We start from the raw sequence: 19,485 nt of genomic DNA on the forward strand, positions 1-19,485 counted from the left end.
TCCCCTCTGAATCTGTCTTTCCCAGGATAATCTCCTTTCGGGTTAATTCCTTCTCTGGGGTTCTCCAAAGAATCCCAGCCTGCTTTTAATTGCAACCATGATTCTGGCAAAACATGGAGGTACATATACTTTTACCAAACTTTGGCATGACTGTTTTGTTCCTGGCTGGGCACACAACATGCATTTAATGCCTTCTGCTTAACAGATCAGCGCAGATCTATGCAATGTGAAGCACATGCTGGCATATGCACCTGAACCTTCTGAAAAACAAAAAGTGCAATCCAGCACAGGAGAAACTGAAGCCCCAGTATGAACATATGCATTGGTCCATCTAGCTCTGCGTTGTCTACCCTGACCAAGAAGTCCTGCCAGATCTTTCCTAGCTCTGAATGCAGATGCCAGGAATTGAACCTGAAACCTTCTGCATGCAAAGCCTGTGCTCTGTCACTGAACTATGGCCATTCCCTAATATCGCTTGATTAATACTGACCTAATATTGCAGAAATGGCCAACAAGTATGGAAGAAATATGCAAATGTTTAGATAGCATACTTGCCAACACGTCCCTATTTCCCATTCACCTGAATGGTCCAATTCAAGGTGCTGGTTTTGACCTTTATTTATTTGTTTTTATGTATTTAAAATATTTCTATACTGCCCAAAACTTGAGTCTCTGGGTGGTTTACAATTAAAATCACTGAAAACATCAAATCAATTAACAATTAAAATCACTGAAAACATTGAAAACCCAATATTAAAAATACTAAAACTATAAATCTAATTAAAAGCCTGGGTGAATAAATGTGTCTTCAGTGCCTTTTAAAAAGTTGCCAGAGATGGGGAGGCTCTTATTTCCACAGAGAGCCCATTCCAAAGTCCAGGGACAGCAACGGAGAAGGCCCATTCCCGAGTAGCTGCCAGACAAATTGGCGGCAACCACAGATGAACCTCTCCAGATGATCTTAAAGGCAATGGGACTCATGGCGAAGAAGCTGTTCTCTTAAATACCCAGGGCCTAAGCTGTCCAGGGCTTTATAGGTAATAACCAGCACCTTGTATTTTGCCCGGAAACGTATCGGCAGCCAGTGTAGTTTCTTCAACACAGGAGTAATATGTTCTCTCTTAGATGACCCAGAGACCAACCTGGCTGCCTCATTCTGAACCAAGTGAAGTTTCCAGACTACGTACAAAGGCAGCCCCACATAGAGCGCATTGCAGAAGTCAAGTCTAGAGGTTACCAGCAGATGTACCACTGTTTTGAGGTTGTTCATCTCAAGAAATGGACGCAGCCAGGGGCGTACCGCTAATGAGGCAAAGGAAGACTAATGTCTCCTGGCCCACAGCCTCTGAGGGGGTCCCCCAAGGCCAGTCCTTGCCCTCTCAATTCTGCCATGCAGCCCAAAGCAATGGGAGGAGGCAGAGAAGCAGACTTTGCCTTGGCGAAGCTTCCTCCTCCCCGGCAGGCTGAGGTAGCTGAGAATAATAGTTTAGATCGCTGCTGAGCTCTGTCCTGCTGTTGGGGGAGGGGGATGGTGCAATCTGCCTTCTATTGCCCAGGCTGGACCTGGAGGTGGAAGAGGACAGGAGACACTGCAAAGAAGTCAAGAAAAAGTAAGCCCCAACCCCGGTTTGGGTTTGTTTGGTTTTTTGCCAATTGTGGAGCTTGGACTTCAGTTTGCAAACTGTCTCTCTTCAAAGGGGAAAAGGGAAGAGTTTCATGTGTGCGCGGGCATGGCGAATGAAGCACTCTTGTGGAGATCGGGTCTGTCTTGTGTTTGTTTCATTTTTTTGTACCAGTGTCTGCTCTCTGTGCTTGCAAAACTCCTGAACTCTGCAAATGTCCTGAAAAAGCAAAAGCAGCAAAAGCAGAAGGGAACCTGTGAGAGGGGGGAAATGCCTTACTTCCAAACACTCCATTCAGCTATGACGAAGGAAAGAGTGCAAGCCAGGAGAGAGAGGCATGAGGGAGCAGCTAATCAGCTCCTGCTTTTCTGAATGGTGGGTCTCTTTCCCACCCAGCCCCCAAGGGTGGGAAAACATTAAACAAATTTTTGTTTGTTTTTGGAATGTTGGAAAGCATTAAAAAACAACAAAAATTCCAAGGTCTCCCCCATCTTCCCTCAAAAAAACCCATTACCTTGGGTTTTTTACATCTTTATATTCTTGGAAATTCAGTTGTTTAAATATTGGATCCTTTAGAGACAGAGAGGGGAGTAGATAAAGAATTATGCAGGAGGTGGGAATATGTTAAGTTATGTGTTGAAATGTTTCTGCTAATGCATATTTGCATGGATATACTTGTTTTATATTATTACATTCTTGTGAGTTCAGTTGCTGTTTGTGCCCTTAAGAACCCATGTATGCCATGTTGTGTGTGTGTGTGCGTGCGTGTGCACGTGTGTATGTGTGGAGAGGGAAAAGATCCTTGACTTCCTAGTCAGTGTACACAGGGTTGCAGTTTTATTATAAAAGTATATCAGCACAAAGTCTCAGGTGGGTGGTTATGTTTTGAAATAAGGGTCAAGGTTTTCAAACTGAGTCACTTGGTGACAACCTTAGATTGGAAAAACTCTGGAAGAACCACATCCAAGCACTGATTTGCAGGATTGTTTGAATGTTTTAATTGTAAACCGCCCTGAGCCATTTGAAAGGGCGGTATAAAAATTAAATAAATAATAAATAAAAATGTTAAATTAATTTGTAGACATGTTTAAGACATGTTATTTTACCATGGAAAAATATGTTATTTTACCTGTGAAAAGTCAATATACTTAAAACACAGCATGTAATTTCTACAAGTTGCCTTTCCCATATTTTGCAAATTGTTTTGTTGGGTTTGAGAACAAGCCCCCATCATTTGGTTCATACGGTATATCTTGGAGTGGATTCATATGACAGTTTGGGTTGTCTGTTAATCTGCTACACAATATTACATGCGTCCTTAATGTTCTTCTGTAGCAGAGACATGGGTCCAGGAGAAGGAGAGGAAGGAAGTGAGGGGCTCATTTAAAAATCTCGTCTCTGGGCCAACTCCAACCTTGGTACGTCCCTGGCGCAGCTGGTGTATCAGCTGAAGCGGATAAAAAGCACCTCTGGCCACTGCCTCAACCTGGGATGGTCCTTTAAAGCCCTTAACGGTTTGGGCCCTGGATACAGGAGGGACTGCCTGTACCCAAAGGTTGCTGCCTGCTCAACAAACCCCTGCTAACTGGGCAAAGAGGCACCTTTTACCATGGTGATTCTCTTTATTTAGCAGGGGGAGAGTAACTGGCCCTATCCACCCCCAGGACAGTACTTCCAGTGACTGTTGCTGGTGTGTGTCTTATGTTTCTTTTTAGAATGTGAGCCCTTTGGGGACAGGGAGCCAGCTTATTTGTTTGTTATCTCTCTTTGTAAACCGCCCTGAGCCATTTTTGGAAGGGTGGTATAGAAATCGAATTAATAAATAATAATAATAATAATAATGGCGGGGGGCGGGGCTCTGCTCCGGGTGCCGACAATGAGGGAGGCTCGGCTGTCGTGCACGTGGGACAGGGCCTTCTCTGTTGCTGCCCCCAGACTCTGGAATGCTCTCCCGGTGGCCATCCACTCCCCAGTCTCCATCACCGTTTTTAGAAATTGTGGTGAAATCTTGGCTTTTTACCCAGGCTTTTATATGATTGTTTCTATTGCTGCTGCTCTGTATCTTTTATGGTTATATTGTGCTTGTGTCTTCATCTCTTAATTAGCTCTGTATTTTTATATTCTAGCTAATATTTTAATTGGGTAATTGTTTTAGTTTTGTTTTAACTTTTGTGTGAACCACCTTGAGATTGTTTTAATGAAAGGCGGTATAGAAATTTAACAACAAACAAACAAACAAACAAACAAATAGGGACACATTGGCAGGTATAAGATAGCAAAAACAGTCTCAACACTATTTACATTTTTTAAAAAAGTATTTGCAATTTGCATTGCAGTTAGGACTGCAAACTGGGAGTCGATGGATGAATCACTGCAATGTGAGGCTTCGCCTCAAAGCCACCTAATGGTGCAGTGGGGACATGACTTGATTAGCAAGCCAGAGGTTGCCGGTTTGAATCCCCACTGGTATGTTTTCCAGACTACAAAAAACACCTCTATCGGGCAGCAGCGATATAGGAAAGGTGCTGAAAGGCATCAGCTCATACTGTGTGGGAGGAGGCAATGGTCAACCCTTCCTGTATTCTACCAAAGAAAACCACAGGGCTCTGTGGTCGCCAGGTGTCGATACTGACTCAACAGCACACTTTACCTTTTACTGCAGAACCAAGTGGCAATGAGGTGGGAGAGTCCTGAGGTGGTAGACGGCAGTCTATCACTTCAGACTGCAAGTATGTGTGGGGGGACTCACATTTTTGAATGGCCAAATGCCATTGTGGCTGGGGATGATGGGAACTGTAGTCCAACAATATCTTGGGGCCCAGGGTTAGGAATCCCTGGCAGGGGTGTAGCTATAATTGAGCAGATGGGTTCAAAGAACCCGGGGCCCCCAGCTCCACCCTTCCCCAATTTCTTCATTATCTCCCCCACTCTGTGGGGCTGCTGGGGAGAGAGGCGAACATGGGCCCCCTCCCCCCTAGCTACGCCTCTGAGCCCTGGAACAGCTTATTAACAGTGGGGGAAATTTTAACCAATCGGGCTGTGACAAAGGCATTCTTGTTTAGTTTTGGAGACTCTTTTAGAGCTCGTGTGTAATAGGCAATGAAAGATAACATATTAAAAGACACTGGCAGATATTCAGACTAAGTTACTCAATAGCACTACTCAGCAGTTACTCAAACTAATTTCAACAGGACATGAGTAATTCGTCTGGATGTCAGCTGCAACTTCCGTTCAAAAATGAGAAGTAATAACTTGCACTGATGAAACTGAAAGTTACCCACATGCAGTAATTGGCTAGTAAACCCTGTCAATCAAGAGGAATTCAAACTTAGGAACCTCCTCTGGACAGAATTCTGAAGGGAGGGGCTTTGGAATGGAGTGAACAGGTGTCTATAACATTTAGAAGGAGCTGACTTACATTCTCAAAATAGGGCTGGTGGGAGCCAGAGATAGGGGTAGTTAGGGCTAGAGAGAGGATCTCTGGTTAGGGTCTCTAGAGCATAAGAACAGTCCTGCTGGATCAGGCCCAAGGCCCATCTAGTCCAGCATCCTGTTTCGCACAGTGGCCCACCAGGACGGAGGGTGGAATTGGGAGGCTGGTGGGTAGGTTGTTCACATCTGGGAATACATCTGCAAATCAAGCTTGACTATCACTTTGTGAATTCTGGGAGTGTATGGTTTAATACACAGGTTAGGTTATACAGTAGGGATGTGTGCACGAACCTGTTCAGAGGCCCTTTTAAGGGCCTCCAAACCGGTTTGAACGACCGGCTGTTTGGCCCGTTCGAAGGTGGGCGGGGCATACCTTTAAGGGCGGGGGAAGGTGCCCTTACCCCTCCTGCCTCGTTTCACCCGCCGGTGCTCCATTTTTAATAGTGTCCATTGGGGCGGCAGCATAACTCCCTACCGCCCCATGTTCTCTTTGGCCCGAAGTAACAGGAAGTACCCGGCGCATGTGTGCATGCTGGGCGCATGAGCACACTGTATTCGCTCACACGCACATTGGGCGTGCGTGCGTGGAATGCACATGCGTGTCGGGTACTTCCTGTTACTTCTGGCCGAAGAGGACATGGGGCCGCAGGGAGGTATGCTGCCGCCCCGACAGACACTTTTAGAATGGAGCACCAGCATGGGAAACACAGCAGAAGGGGTAAGGGCACCCTCCCCAACGCTTAAAGGTATGCCCCGCCCCTCGCTGGTTCCGTGCACATCCCTATCATACAGGCAGGGGGGTTATGTCCCAGGAAAGGTGTTGAAAGTCTAAAGAATATAAATTACGGAAGCTATTGTACGACAATAAAGTTATTTTCTTTGGTTTAGAACTTTAAAACTGTTTCACCTGTGTCCACTTCTCTCCATGTTACCAGTGGGGCACAATACCCAAGTTAGAATTTGAATCCCAAAGTAGGTTTTAATTTGGTGGTGGCAGCAAAAATATATAAAGGGTATAAAAGGAGATAAAAGGGCCACAAATTTATTTATATATAATCAGTAATCTCCCAGTCCCAACCTCAGGCAAATATCTGACATCACACAATTCTTTTAACATCTCAGAAAGGGCCCTGTCTATATTGAGGCTTTGGGTAATGTGAACATTTTTTTAAAAATAGTTCATTAATCAGTTAAAAGGCAAATGATCACTCAACTAAATAGTTTTTAATTGCTAGCCCTCATTGCAACAGAGACAGTTAACAAAAAGCTACTGCTGAAGTCCTCAGCCCCCAAAGAGATATGCCATGGGGCTACATTATACAGTCAGCAGAACCAACTGGTAAAGCTCTTCTTTGACTGTACTATTTCAAACTGCAGGCGGGGGACAGGGGCAGTGTTTCAGGTTTCAATGATCACAAAAAAATTCCATGCACATAAAACACTAGCATTTAAGAGAGAAGAGAGTGCAGCCTAATCTTCTGCCTGGTATGCATCTTTTGTTTTAAAACAGAGGGATGTTTTTCTGACGAAGCAATCAAACATGCAACTCCCACCCGCCTTTGCTTGCAGCCTGAAATGGTAAAGCCCAGGAAAAGCTTTACCCATGGGTTCAAAGGCCAGTATATGTAAACAAAGTGATATGGTCACTGCTTCCTTGTGATTAGATCCCAGGATGTCCCTGTAATGTCTGAAGGGCAGAATTATATAGGCTCAACAGGATTACATGGTATGCTATCCATACTACTGGCCCAGGTGTGTGTGTGTAGGGGAGTGTCAGTAGCCCTAGGCAGCACCCAACTGATCAACCAATTCCATACGAGTCCTACAAGATTCTGTTCCAGAAGTTGCATGACAAACTTTGTGATGTACTTTAACTCAAGAGAGTTCTAGACTCTCCTGGCCACATTTTACAAGGATACACACAAACTCACAATTGGCTAATCAAGGAGTTCTCAGACTTGGGTCTCCAAGTGTTCTTGGGCTCCTGCTCCCATCATCCCAAAGGTCAAAGGTCACTGTGGCTGGGGATAATGGGAGTTGTAGTCCAACAATTTGGGGGCCCAAGTTTGAAAAAAGGTTAATACCTTCTTGCAAATACATACTCATGTAAATGATTTGCATTCAAGCATCCTTCTCAAGGGATTTGGGGAGTGAAGTATAAGGTCCTTCCCTTCAGAAGGGACAACTGCTCAGACTTACCTAGCTCTTTGGACCCTTGGCTGTCACTGGCCAGCTCGCCGAGTTTCACTAAGGCATCAAAATAACCCTTGGCAGCCACTGTAACTCCTGTAAAAGAAAAATACAACCCCACCAACCACTGATTGAATAATGAACTCTCAACACCGGCCAACACCTTTCCCCTTTAAGAAGCACCAACTCGGATCTAGCCTGAGGTCAAGGGCTGGATGGGGGCATTTCATTACCTGAGAGTGCTTTTTGATAGTTCTTTCCCATGGCAACAAAATTCCTTAAACTGGGGTTAAATTGATCCAGAATTGCCTGGTTACAGGAGAGAAGAACACAAATAAATAATGTAGATCCTTAGGGCATGATCCAGCCAATGTTAAGACCTTTTATATCCCATTGGTTGGGACTGGATGAGATTTAACCATGGGCTTAACTTTCTCACTGAAACAATTGGGGTTTAAGAGTATGCAACTTTGGCTGAATTGAGCCTAAATGTCACAATTATCTCTCTATAAATTGAATTTTTTTGGGGGGGAAATATCAGTCTTTTGAAAGAGACAGAGACTGATGGATGGATGATAGGTAGAGATAGATATGCTGATAGACAAGAGGGCAGGCAAGGGTGCAGACAATGGGCAACATGAATGGAGAGGAGGCAGATCTATAGACAAACACAAAGGAATGCAACGGACATATAGATTGGTATGTAGGGTTTAATAAGAGATAGCTGGAGATAATCAAGGGTGTGAATACATAGATCAAGCAATCACCTTTATTAGGGTCCAAGACCAGCATAAGATAGAACAGTAGAGCATGCTTCAAAATAATAAAAACAAATTATGGAACCATAAAACCATATTACTTCAACATTACTACTCAAATAGTATAAAGCTATACTGTAATACTGCTGCTATCCTTAGAAAAGAGGGTAGCTATTAAATTATTAAACAGCTGTATTAAAAAATTATGAACATATACAATGTGAAATATATGAAATGCAAAAAGCGGTGGCTAAAATAGGTATATAAAACAAGGCATCTAAATAGGAGCACTAAAAAAAGATAAAATAGCAGTTTAAAACTATGCAGAGCTGATGCAAGGGTATGGCCTGACAGTCGCGACCCAAGAGATCCTACACTCTGCCACACAGAACTTGGCAGTGTTATACGTGAAGGCTGGGTCAAATACATAGATAAGAAAGTCAGGAGGGTTGATAAATGTGTGAAACCAGGAAGGATATTTGATCTATTTACCATTTGTATCCCCTTCTTCCTCCAGGATGGCATACATACTGCTTACAATAGCATTTTCCCTCACAACCACCCTGCAAGGTAGGTTAAGCTGAGAAACTGGAGAACTTAGAGACAGGGGTGGGGGTGGTTTGAACACACGTTTCTAGGGATGTGCACAAAACAGATTTTGCATTCTGTTTCAAGCTCAAAATGAAACACAAATGGCTGAAACGTTCAGTCGAAACAACTGGTCCAACCAGTTGTTTTGAGGAATAAATTTGAAAGTGTTTCAGCCATAAAGAACAATGGGGAAACTCAAAATACCCCATTGTTTCCCATGGGTAAGAACACTAAAGTGGGTTGTGTGGTAGGGCATGATGGCTGCTACCTACCACCCAACCCACAAAAGAAATGGGCAAGCCGGTGATTTTAAACACTTTTTTAACCTTTTCCCCCAACGCCACCCCCCCGGATACTTTGAGAGTTTGGGGAAAAGGTTAAAAATTGGTTTAAAACTACCTGCTTGCCCATTTCTTTTGTGGGTTGGGTGGTAGGTAGCACCCATCATGCCGTACCACACAACCCACTTTGGTGTCCCTACCCATGGGAAACAAAGGGGTGTTTTGAGTTTCCCCATTGTTCTCTATGGCTGGAACAAGCTGCACTCACAGAATACAATGCATTTTGCAACCATGCCATGCAAAACATTGCAAAAGCACACAGTAAAAGGGGATCTGTCCCTCCCAACTCAGAACACACATTTCAAACACAGTCCAAAAATGGCCAAAAGGAATCACTGACCCAGAATCCACTGCCAGCCATACAGCCTGCGCTGCAGTAACAGCATTGGCACAAGTTGCTCTCTCACACACAATTAGGACTCCTTTCTTCCTGACATTGCAACAGCTGCTACAGCAGCACCCTTAGCATAGCCATAAGTTCAACTAGAGCAGCTTCAGCCACATTTTGATTGAGTACACGTTGCAATACAGATTGCGGAGCAGACCAGAGCAGTGAGTGAAGCACACGTTATTCTCAAGGCCAGACATGGAGCTCATCACAGCAATTACCAAGAAATCACACACACGGCTGCCACTGTCCATTTCTCACCACAACACCATGTCACAAACAAACCAAACCACAACTCAAGGAAGGCAAGCACCCAAGTCCTGTCTCTGTTAATCTGAGATCCAGCAAAACCAGATAGTTGTAGCAGCAACAGCACAGCATATTATACTCAGTGCTGAGAAAAGAAAACCACAAAATCAAACCTTCCTTGATTCCTTCCCCCTCTCCTGATGTATCCTCTTCAAGAGACTATGAGGTCTCTCTGCCTTCCAGTCCCTTTGAATAAATTTTGAAATTCCCTCCAAAAGTATTCCCCCTCCCTCCCTGCAACCAATGGGGGCACAGTTGCCCATGACAAGACTTGATTTGTATGATAACAAGCCAATCAGAAGCCAGTGCCAGGAAAACCAATCAGCAAGGGGGAAAGAGGCATTTCAAATGGTGCTCGGGATGCTGAAATGTTTCGATATAAATGGGGGTTGTTCTGCTCTGAGCTGGAGCCCTCCTATTTTTTGTTTCTATGGAGGGACTTATTTCCTAGCCCTTGGCTGTCATATGACAATAAAATATTGCAAATGGGTCTATCTCCTGAAATCCTACTCATGGGAAATGAGAAGGTGAAGGTTATACTTATACAGCGCCTTCATAACATTGAGCACCAGAATCTTGTTTCTCGGGGAAATAGGACCTGCTCTCCTCTATTTTGCGGGATCATGCCCCCTTTGGGGAATAGAGGTGCTAAATATTTAGCTTCTCTACACTTTTTAAAGTTTAGGATAGCATTCACTAGGGCCCGTATGAATGTGTTGCCCTCAGCCCTTTTGGAAAAAAGATTTGATAAGGGATTGTCAGACTTTGGCCTATGCCCTTGTGGTGCAGGCCTCTCTGAAACAGTTTCGCATGTGCTATTATATTGCTCCCTTTACTATGGTACTAGGAAAGAACTCATATTCCCTCTGTTAGAGCAATTTCCAGGAAGAGCTGACTCCTTTTATTTGAATTTCTGTCTTGAGGATCAAAATAATGAGGTTACTAAGGTGGTGGTGAAATTATTTTATGTCGCTATTAGACTAAGATCTTGTTCAAGGTCTAATTCATAGGAGCTATTGTTTTGTCCTAATTATTATGTATTATATTACTGTTGGCATATTGTGTTTTTTAAAATCTTGTTTTAATCTTTGTATGTTCTCTGTATGGCCTGTGGCCGTAATAAATTGATTGATTGTTTCTGCTCCCAACGCGAAACAGGCCCTTTATTTAAAGGGTGTTCTGTTTCGAGCTCGGAATGTTTTGAGTTGGCCCATTTCGAGTCGGAACGTTCTGCACACTCCTACATGTTTTCCTCTTCCAAGTCCAACATTCTAGCATCTACGCCACACCGGCCCTCAGAGAATTCTTAGGGAGACTCCAGTGTGGCTCAAGACCTCTGCACGCCTGAGGCAGGCGCAAAATGCTACCCCCTTGCATGTACCCTCCTCCCCCTCTTTTACTCTTTTTTAAAGTGCGAGGCAGGAGAGCATCTTGCTACCTCACTGGCAACTGAATCATCCACTGCCTGAGGCAATGGCCTCATCTTGTCTCGGTAGACCCCACAGTACTCCGGATTTGCATTTCAAGGTTGCTAAAGCCCTTCACCCATTTTATCTCAGTCCTTCCTTGGTAGGTAGAGCAGTATTATCACTCTCCATATTGAGGATGGGGCCATAGCTCATTGGCAGAGCATTCGCTTTGCTCGCAGAAGATCCCAGGTTCAATTCCAGCAGGTCGGGCTCAATCTCTCCACGTAGGGCTGGGGAAGAGTCCTGCTGAGATCTTGGAGAGCCACTGTCCTGTCAGTGCAGACAGTATTGAGACAGGTGGACCAATGCTCTGGTAAGGCAAATCCCTGCATTGCAGGGTGATGGTGACGGGTGCGGAGTCTTAGAGAAGAGAAGCTGGCAACCAACAGATGATTTGAGTTGGTTGACCAAAGAGGAGGAAAAACTGAAGGCATGAGTTAAGAGCATAAGAACAGCCCTGCTGGATCAGACCCAACTTGGCCCAGCTAGTCCAGCATACTGTGGCCCACCAGATGCCTCTGGGAGGCCCACAGGCAAGAGATGAAGGCAAGGCATGCCGTCTCTCCTGCTGCTGCTCCCCTGTGACTGGTATTGAGAGGCATCTCGCCTTTGAGACTGGAGGTGGCCTCTAGCCCTCAGACTAGAAGCCATTGATAGACTTGTCCTCCATGAATTTATCTATGCCCTTCTTAAAGCCATCCAGGCCGGTGGCTGTCACCACATCTTGTGGCAGAGAATTCCATAAGTTATTTGTGGTGTAATGGTTAGAGTGCTGGACTAGGACCGGGGAGACCCGAGTTCAAATCCCCATTCAGCCATGAGACTTGCTGGGTGACTCTGGGCCAGTCACTTCTCTCTCCTACAACACAGGGTTGTTCTGAGGAGAAACCTAAGTATGTAGTACACCGCTCTGGGCTCCTTGGAGGAAGAGTGGGATATAAAATGTAAAATAAAATAATAAAATAATTATGCATTGTGTGGGGAAAGTGCTTCCTTTTGTCAGTCCTAAATTTCTTGGCAGTCAGTTTCATGGGATGACCCCTGGTTCTAGTGTTATGTGAGAGGGAGAAAAATATCTCTCTCTCTCTCTCTCTCTCTCTCCACTCCCTACACACCATGCATAATTTTATAGACCTCTATCATGTCGCTCCTCAGCCATCTTTTTTCTAAACTAAAAAACCCAGGTTTTGTTGCCTTACCTCACAAGGAAGGTGATAGGGGAGGCATTGATGGGAGAGGCGTGACTGGATGGAAGAAGACTTGGATGAAAGGTGGGATGATGCTTAAGAGTACTGAGGTAGGGTCAGAATGAAGGTGGATGCCTTGATGTGGGGGGATCTTGGGTTAGGCAGGGACATGTGGGAGGGCAGAGAGATAGACTGCAATGGGGTGAAGAGGGGAAAATGCAAGAAGGAGGGCATGTGTTATGCAGTAGAACTGTTTCATCACAAAAGGGCATTTTCACATATGGTGCTAAAACTGTGGTTTATTTTCTCCACTTTTCTATAATGTAAAAGTTAAAACCCGGTGGGAATTTTTAAATTTTCCAGAAAGGTTGCCATGTTAATCCGTCGCAGTGAAAATGACATTGAGACTTATGGCACGTTAAAGACAAACAGATTAATAGGACTCAGGTCCACAAATAGTTATGCCACAACAAATCTGTTTATTTTTAAGGTACTGCAACCCTCTTCGTAATCTTCAAAACATCTCTCTTCTGTATTCTGCCCCACATCAGCAACATACATCTGTGGGAATAAAACCATTCAACTTTTGGGTTCAGATTTGGTTCAGGTTTATCCGCATTTTCTTTAACCCCTCTGTTTAGTTCTGGTTCAGAGTTTTAAAAGTGGTTTGCTTTGATAACCAGTTCAAACTTTTTCATTGAGTTTATAACCAACTTAGACAAATTTCATGCAGAATAATGTTGAACTCCTTTGCTTGCAAAGTAACTCTAGAGGTATTATTTTTTGAAGCGTTAGTTTTGGAAAAATGTATGTAGTTTTTAACAAACAGAATAGGGGGTAGGGGGACCCCAGTAAGATAAAACATTAATCACACTATTGAAAACTGAGTGCCACTTGATTGAGCCACTTGATTTTGAGACAGTTGCCACTTCTTTTGTTTAAGTTCAAGTTCAAGGCAAACTAACAGACTGTAGGTTTCTTTGACTGTTCTAGTTGACTGAAAAATCTCTCCAAACCAGTTTTGGCATTTGGGTTTAGTTTGGTTTGACTTCCTGATTCATGCGTGCACTCAGAGTATAAAGAAAGACTCAAAAGCCTTTTTAGCATCATGTGCAATGACATTTTAAATGACTTAAAGTGGGGGTTCTCAAAATTGGGTTCCCTGGTGTTGTTGGACTACAACTCCCATTATCCCTGGCCTTTGGCCATTGTGGCAGTGGATGATGGGAGTTGTAGCCAAACACTTCCCAAGTTTGAGACCTCCTGTCTTAAAACATGAGCGTGCAACCATTTCTCAGCACATCCCCAACATCCGTGTGCAAAAGCACCCTAGTGGCCTAGATTCTGCAGAGCTCAGGGGGATCAGGCCTCCCCTCAAGCCCCCCTTCCCGATCACAAGATGATGGCCCCTTCTCGGCATTTGCTTTAACAGCTGTCAGATGTGACTCTTCTGAGCTCAGGCAGCAAAGAGAGCACAGGAACCTGGGGTTGATGTGCGTGTTTCCTCTCCGGATAAGAACAGAATATCTCATCCAGTTGGAGTCAAGATGTTTAAGGAACGGCTCCATCTCAGGGTCAGGATGCTGGAAAGAATGGGTTAAGTTTCCTTCTTCATCTCTGGGCCAAGTACATTGAGGCTAGGATCTGGCAGGGAATCTGCTTCATTTCCATAAGAGGAGGGGGGCGCGGTTTGCAGTTGAGTTCTTCCAATCTTCCAACTTCACCAGAAACTAACCAGAAAAGTGGGTGACCGGATTTCATTCAAAACGAGGAACCCATATCGGAATCTGCTCCCCTTACAGTTCATTCAGTGGCTCCTTCTGAGGAAGGAACTGAAGCAAAAAGCCTTTGATGAACTTTCCCCAGTTTCCCCACTACGTACACACCCAAACTCGTGTCTCATAAAAACAGCAGCACCCCTGCAAAAGATTTTTAAAAGCCTGTTGGTGGTGCGATTTCCTTTGTAAATCCTGTGAACAATGGAATGTGTCACTTCTCTCGGGAAGAAACCAAACTTCTGAATCCACCAGACAACTTCTGGGAGCATATTTTGATCAAGCTGTGTGAGGGTGGAGCGCTTGGGGGTGAAGGGAAAAGTTATTAGGCCCTGCGATTAATACTGGGTTTCTATCCATCCAACAAGGTGGGCGTTTGGGATGGGGGGGGCATGTTGGAACACTCTGTCCCACTCGTCTCTCCTTCCTTTCACGCTCCCTCTCTCCCTCCTTCTCCTTTTCATGGGCTCTCTTTTTTTCCAGCAGATCTTTGGGAGGTGAACAAAAGGCTGGTAGGAACAGCCAGAAAGCAAAAGGGATGGGGTGGGATTGGGTGGTAATGTGGGATGCGGGTGCGTGCGGTAGCATAGCAGGGAAGAACGGAAACAGAGATCAGGGAGGGAGGGGGAAAGAGAAAGAGAATGAGAAAGGAGAGAGATGGATGGATGAAGCTGAGCCAAAGAGGGGGCGGGGGGGGGGGAGAGGAGGAAAGAAAGGAAAGGAAAACTGAAGGTGGGATAAACAGGGCATGGGGGGGTGGCTGAGGAAGGGGAAAGAGGCTGAGCGAAGAGGAAGGGGAGAGGGACGGAAGAGAAAGAGAGAGGGGGAATGGGAAAGGAAGGCGCACAGAGGGCATAAAGTGTCAAGCTCACCCGATAGACGTTCTCTGTGAGCCGGTTTACCTCCTCCGAGCGGGACATGATGCCGGGGCAGTGAGCGCCGTGGGGCCTGGATGGGGCGTGCTAGAAAAGGGGTGGGGTTGGGGGGGCAAGGGGGAGGGTCTTAGAGGGGGAAAGCAGGAGGGGAGAGGGAGCCTGCCTGATCGCCGAGGAAGAAAAGCTGGGAAAGGAGGCCAAATCAACGCCGGAATCCAGCTGGAGCGTCAACAAGCAGACCACACAGAGAGATGGCCTGCCGTAGTGAGATGGGGGGAAACGGATCCGGCTCTCTCCAGTTCTCTAAAACAGGCCTCATGTACATTAAAAACCTGTTATGTGTGTGCTTAACAAACGTGTAGCATTGGAGATGGGCTGTCAATAGTTGCCTGTTGTTTTGGCTGAACGCTAGACTCTGAAATGTTCAGCATGTTTTTTGTTTTTTTTTAGGGGGTGTGCATAGGCGGCAAGGAATTTCCATGGTTCTGATTTGCCTGAGAAAACTGGATATGCGTATAGGTGCTGTTGGATTTACGGATTTTGGCGGGGTGGTGGAGGAACAAGAAATAATGGTTATAGAAATAGTGGCTGACGTCCAGAGCGGCGGAGGAATGAGCAGTTGTGAGCTTGCACAAGGTATTAGCTTAATTGCTCTAAAACACAGATTTCCAGAATTGTGCCACCGTGTTCTTGTGCAGATGTGTTCGTTAAAAGAAATGAGGCATGCCACAGTTGTGCAGTTGTTGCATGAGCACAAGCATTCTTTTAGTGGTGCAACATTAGTCTGTAGCACAAGATCCAGGCTTAGCGCAACTAGAATATTGTTCCACAAGCCGCTGTGGCTGTCAGCCATTAGCAACATAAGAACACAGGAAGCTGCTTTATACCGAGTCAGACCCTTGGTCCGTCTATGCTCAGTATTGTTTACACTGACTGGCAGCGGCTTCTCCAAGGTTTCAGGCAAGAGTCTCTCCCAGCCTTGAACCTGTGGTTAAAACGGGGACCTTCTGCTCTTCCACTGAGCTACAGCCCTATCCCCTAAGAGGAATATCTTACAATGCTCACATGTGGTCACCCATTGAAATGCAAACCAGTGTGGACCCTGCTTAGCAAAGGGGACCATTCATGCTCACTACTACAAGACCAGCTCTCCTCGTCAAAGATTAGAGCATCTCCTCCTCAAAGAATTGAACCCTGGTCTCCTGCGTGACAGGCGGGAATCCTTACCACTATACTAATGAGAAACAGCTTAAATTGAATTTAGCAAGTTGATGCTTCTGATTATTATTGCCTTCACATTTCCCAGCATGAGTTCAGACAGAAGCATTTATTAGTTCTCTCAAGGTTACAAGAGTGAAATTCAAGGTTTGAAGTGCAGACATAATATCTGAATTTCTGTAATGTTGCCTGCTGAATTGCATAAAAGGTCATTTCAGTGCAGTTAAATATGACCAGGCAAGCTAGGTTGCCACCCAATTATAGACATCTTAGACAGTTAATCAGTTAATAAATGGATTAAATCTGCATAAATTTGCCATTGATAAAGAGAGCCCTGTCCTGACTAGTTAGTCAACACCATTGAAATCAACACATTAGTTATGACTAACTTAAGTCCCATTAAATCCACTGGAACTTAGTCAACTAACTTAGTCTGGATGTTGCCCAGTAGTGATAAGGAACTGTTGCATGCATGTATCACAATCAGCACCTTCTTAGAAGAAGCATTCCCTTAGAAGAGGTAGTCCCACAGGATGGAGCACTTTCCACCAGCAGTGTTTGCAAATACTCCCAAATTAATAATTACTACTGCCTACTACTACACATTAGTAAATAAAACTTAAACACATTTAAACTCTGATTTAATTGGCTGACATTAATCAGGGCAACCTATTTAGTCAATCAGGTTTTTAACCAATTAATCTGATATTTAAACATTTCAGTCCTAATGTAGCAGCAGTAATGATGACTACTCTGCCTCCCAGTCCCACCTTTTTCCTTAGAGGTGGTGTTCCTTTAACAGCTGCACACAGGCAAACCTTCACCAGCAACAGCTTTTCCCGTGCTGGTAGATCCTCTGTTCAAACAAAAGGGGCCAATTTACCCTTGTGGCTCAGGCCAGGAAGAATAATATTTCCACGTGGCTCATGGATCATTGGAATATTGCCAATGTTTTTCCCCCCAGCAAGACCTTTTTGCCTTCAAAAGCTGCCTGACAGACAGGTACCCAATTGCTGGGAGGGGCTCTTATTTCCTCTCCAAACTCAATTCTCTCTCTCTCTCTCTCTTTCTTAGTTATAGCTAACTGTGCAAGGAAAAGTGCAATCAGCACAGCTTTTCTCAGCACAGAGATGAAGTGATGGGAAAATGGCCTGTTTGGCTTTACAAGGCATGAGAGCCCTTGGCAAGGGAGTGAGCAGTCCTCTACAGAATGGCGTTTCTCAAACTGGGGAGGTGGTATACAATACCATCAAAATGAGGAAAGGTGGCATGAGAGGCGAGCTCAAGTTATGGACATTTTGTTATACTCAGATGATATGATGGGAGTCAGTGATGAGTTAATAAGGGGAGAGATTGGGTTGTATATGATCATTATGGCACACTCATTCATATGATACGAGATCATCTCGTGTGAGAAAGAACTCACTATAACTGCCGGCTAACGGGTAGGTCTAGAGGTTGGTACGACCAAGAGTGTGTAGTTACCAAGAAGGAGCTAGTGGCAAACTATAAATTGTACCAACAAGACCCCCAATGTGCAACTCCTTCAACACTACTAGTCCTGAAAAAACAATATAAATCCTTGATCAAAGCTAAGAGAAGAGATGCTCAAAGGTTGTCCTGGCAGCAAACTGATTGCTTCAGTTAGAGAGGGGAATTCCCCTCTCTTCTGGCTTATTAAAGGTAAAGTGTGTGCCATCAAGTCGATTTCAACTCCTGGCACCCGCAGAGCCCTGTGGTTTTCTTTGGTAGAATACAGGAGGAGAATACACCATTGCCTCCTCCCATGCAGTATGAGATAATGCCTTTCAGCATCTTCCTATATTGCTGCTGCCCGATATAGGAAGGAAACACACCAGCGGGGATTCGAACCGACAACCTTCTGCTTGTTAGTCAAGCATTTCCCTGTTGCACCACTTAAGGTGACGTTTTAGCTCGAACCATTGTCCTTCCCATTTGACCCTTCGGGTCCCTATGGAGACATGGCAATTACACTTTAGAGCTCTCTATGCAGTTCAGGAGGAGGAACTTGTCAGGGGCATAGCTAGGGAAGACTAGGGGGCCTGTGTTCACCCGTTTCCCTGGAAGCCCCTCAGAGTGAGGGAAATAATGAAGAAAACAGGAGGGTGGCACTGGGGCCCCCTCAGGAGCTGGGTGGCCCGGGTTCTTTGAACCCATCCGCTCAATTATAGCTACATCCTGGAACTAGTCCCAGTAGATTTTAAAAATGACCCACTTCCTAAATGGCCACCTGTTTCAGTTGCCGAAGTTAAGAAGCTTATTGATTCTTTACCAGTTGGCAAGGCCTCGGGCTGTGATTGTATCTTCTCTGAAATGATTAAGTTTAATGCAGATTGGTGGGCCCCTGGCTTGGCAGTCCTCTTTACATGCATAGATCTAACTGGGCTCATATCTGAAGACTGGGGCATAGCCATAATAGTGCCCATATTTTAAAAAAGGGGATAGATGTGATCCTGCCAACTATCGCCCAATTAGCCTGCTGAGCATTGTGAGTAAACTTACTCCAGGCATTTAGACTGGAAGTTGCAAGACTGGATGGAGAATGAAGGTATTTTGGGTGATGAACAGGCTGGTTTTAGAACAGGGCATTCAGCCATGGACCATGCCCTGGTATTACACCATCTGTCTGAGAAATATAGTAACAAACTGTCCGTGTTTAGAGAGGAGGAATTCTCTAACTAAACTTTCCACCCTCTCGCGCTAAATTATAGGCGCAGGCATTGCCTCAGAGTTGGGAGGGGGAAAATATATTCAGTCCACTCCTTGGCCTATCAGAGGGAGCAAAGGTCTGGGCTCCTCTCTGGAAGTCCACCAGACCAACGAACCCCATCCCTGCTGATCCTCTCATCTTCGGCAGCCCCTGCCTTAAATAAAGCCCTACGTTTAGGGCACTCCTCCCTGCTTCCAGCTTACTCCTTCTTCCCTGGCCAGGCAGGTGGATTGGCTAGCCAATCCCTGGCCTCCAAAGGGGACTTGTTGTCTAACTCCACCCCCTTCATTAGCCTTTTTACACCTGTCTGCAGCTGTGGAGCTGATATCACGGCTATTCCCTCTCCACCATTCTGCTGCCTCTTGGGCTGAACATGCCCATCCCTCAGCAGCTGTTGCCCGCCTCTCTGAGCCCTTCCTGACTCCTGAAAGGTAATTACTGGGGTTGTCCTGCATCTGGAGCCCCCTGATTCTCCCGGCATACTGCCGTTTGACTCAGTAAACAACCCTGTCTCACGGAGGAGGGTAGGGAATCCCGACACAAACCTAAGTCCTCCTTGTATGTGGCCTTCGTAGATTTTAAAGCAGCCTTCAATTCAA

General features: G+C 45.2%; 2 protein-coding genes across 9 annotated transcripts in view; one reads left to right on the forward strand and one right to left on the reverse strand.

The window, feature by feature from the left end:
• LOC128330228 (brain-specific angiogenesis inhibitor 1-associated protein 2-like) overlaps positions 1–15,020 on the reverse strand; it is a 36,376-nt gene extending 21,356 nt beyond the window's left edge. Inside the window, exons 1-3 of one of the 4 annotated variants that reach the window (XM_053262723.1) lie at positions 14,935–15,020; positions 7,478–7,553; positions 7,254–7,340 (exon numbers count right to left, since the gene is read on the reverse strand). In XM_053262723.1, coding sequence (XP_053118698.1) covers positions 7,254–7,340; positions 7,478–7,553; positions 14,935–14,982 — 211 coding nt within the window. In that variant the 5' untranslated portion in view covers positions 14,983–15,020. Of the gene's footprint in view, positions 1–7,253; positions 7,341–7,477; positions 7,554–8,011; positions 8,051–9,744; positions 9,777–14,934 lie in introns of those variants that run through there. The other 3 variants (XM_053262725.1, XM_053262724.1, XM_053262727.1) reach the window with 3 other exon arrangements.
• LOC128330227 (toll-like receptor 13) overlaps positions 1–19,485 on the forward strand; it is a 44,038-nt gene that overhangs the window by 10,320 nt on the left and 14,233 nt on the right. The window contains exon 2 of one of the 5 annotated variants that reach the window (XM_053262719.1): positions 8,520–8,572. The exons of 2 other annotated variants lie outside the window; for them this stretch is intronic. The gene's annotated coding sequence lies outside the window, so the exon portion shown is untranslated. Of the gene's footprint in view, positions 1–1,531; positions 1,611–1,722; positions 1,762–8,519; positions 8,573–19,485 lie in introns of those variants that run through there. 2 more of the 5 variants (XM_053262717.1, XM_053262722.1) reach the window with 2 other exon arrangements.

This window comes from Hemicordylus capensis, chromosome 6 (assembly GCF_027244095.1).
Source record: "Hemicordylus capensis ecotype Gifberg chromosome 6, rHemCap1.1.pri, whole genome shotgun sequence".
Classification (NCBI taxonomy): domain Eukaryota; kingdom Metazoa; phylum Chordata; class Lepidosauria; order Squamata; family Cordylidae; genus Hemicordylus; species Hemicordylus capensis.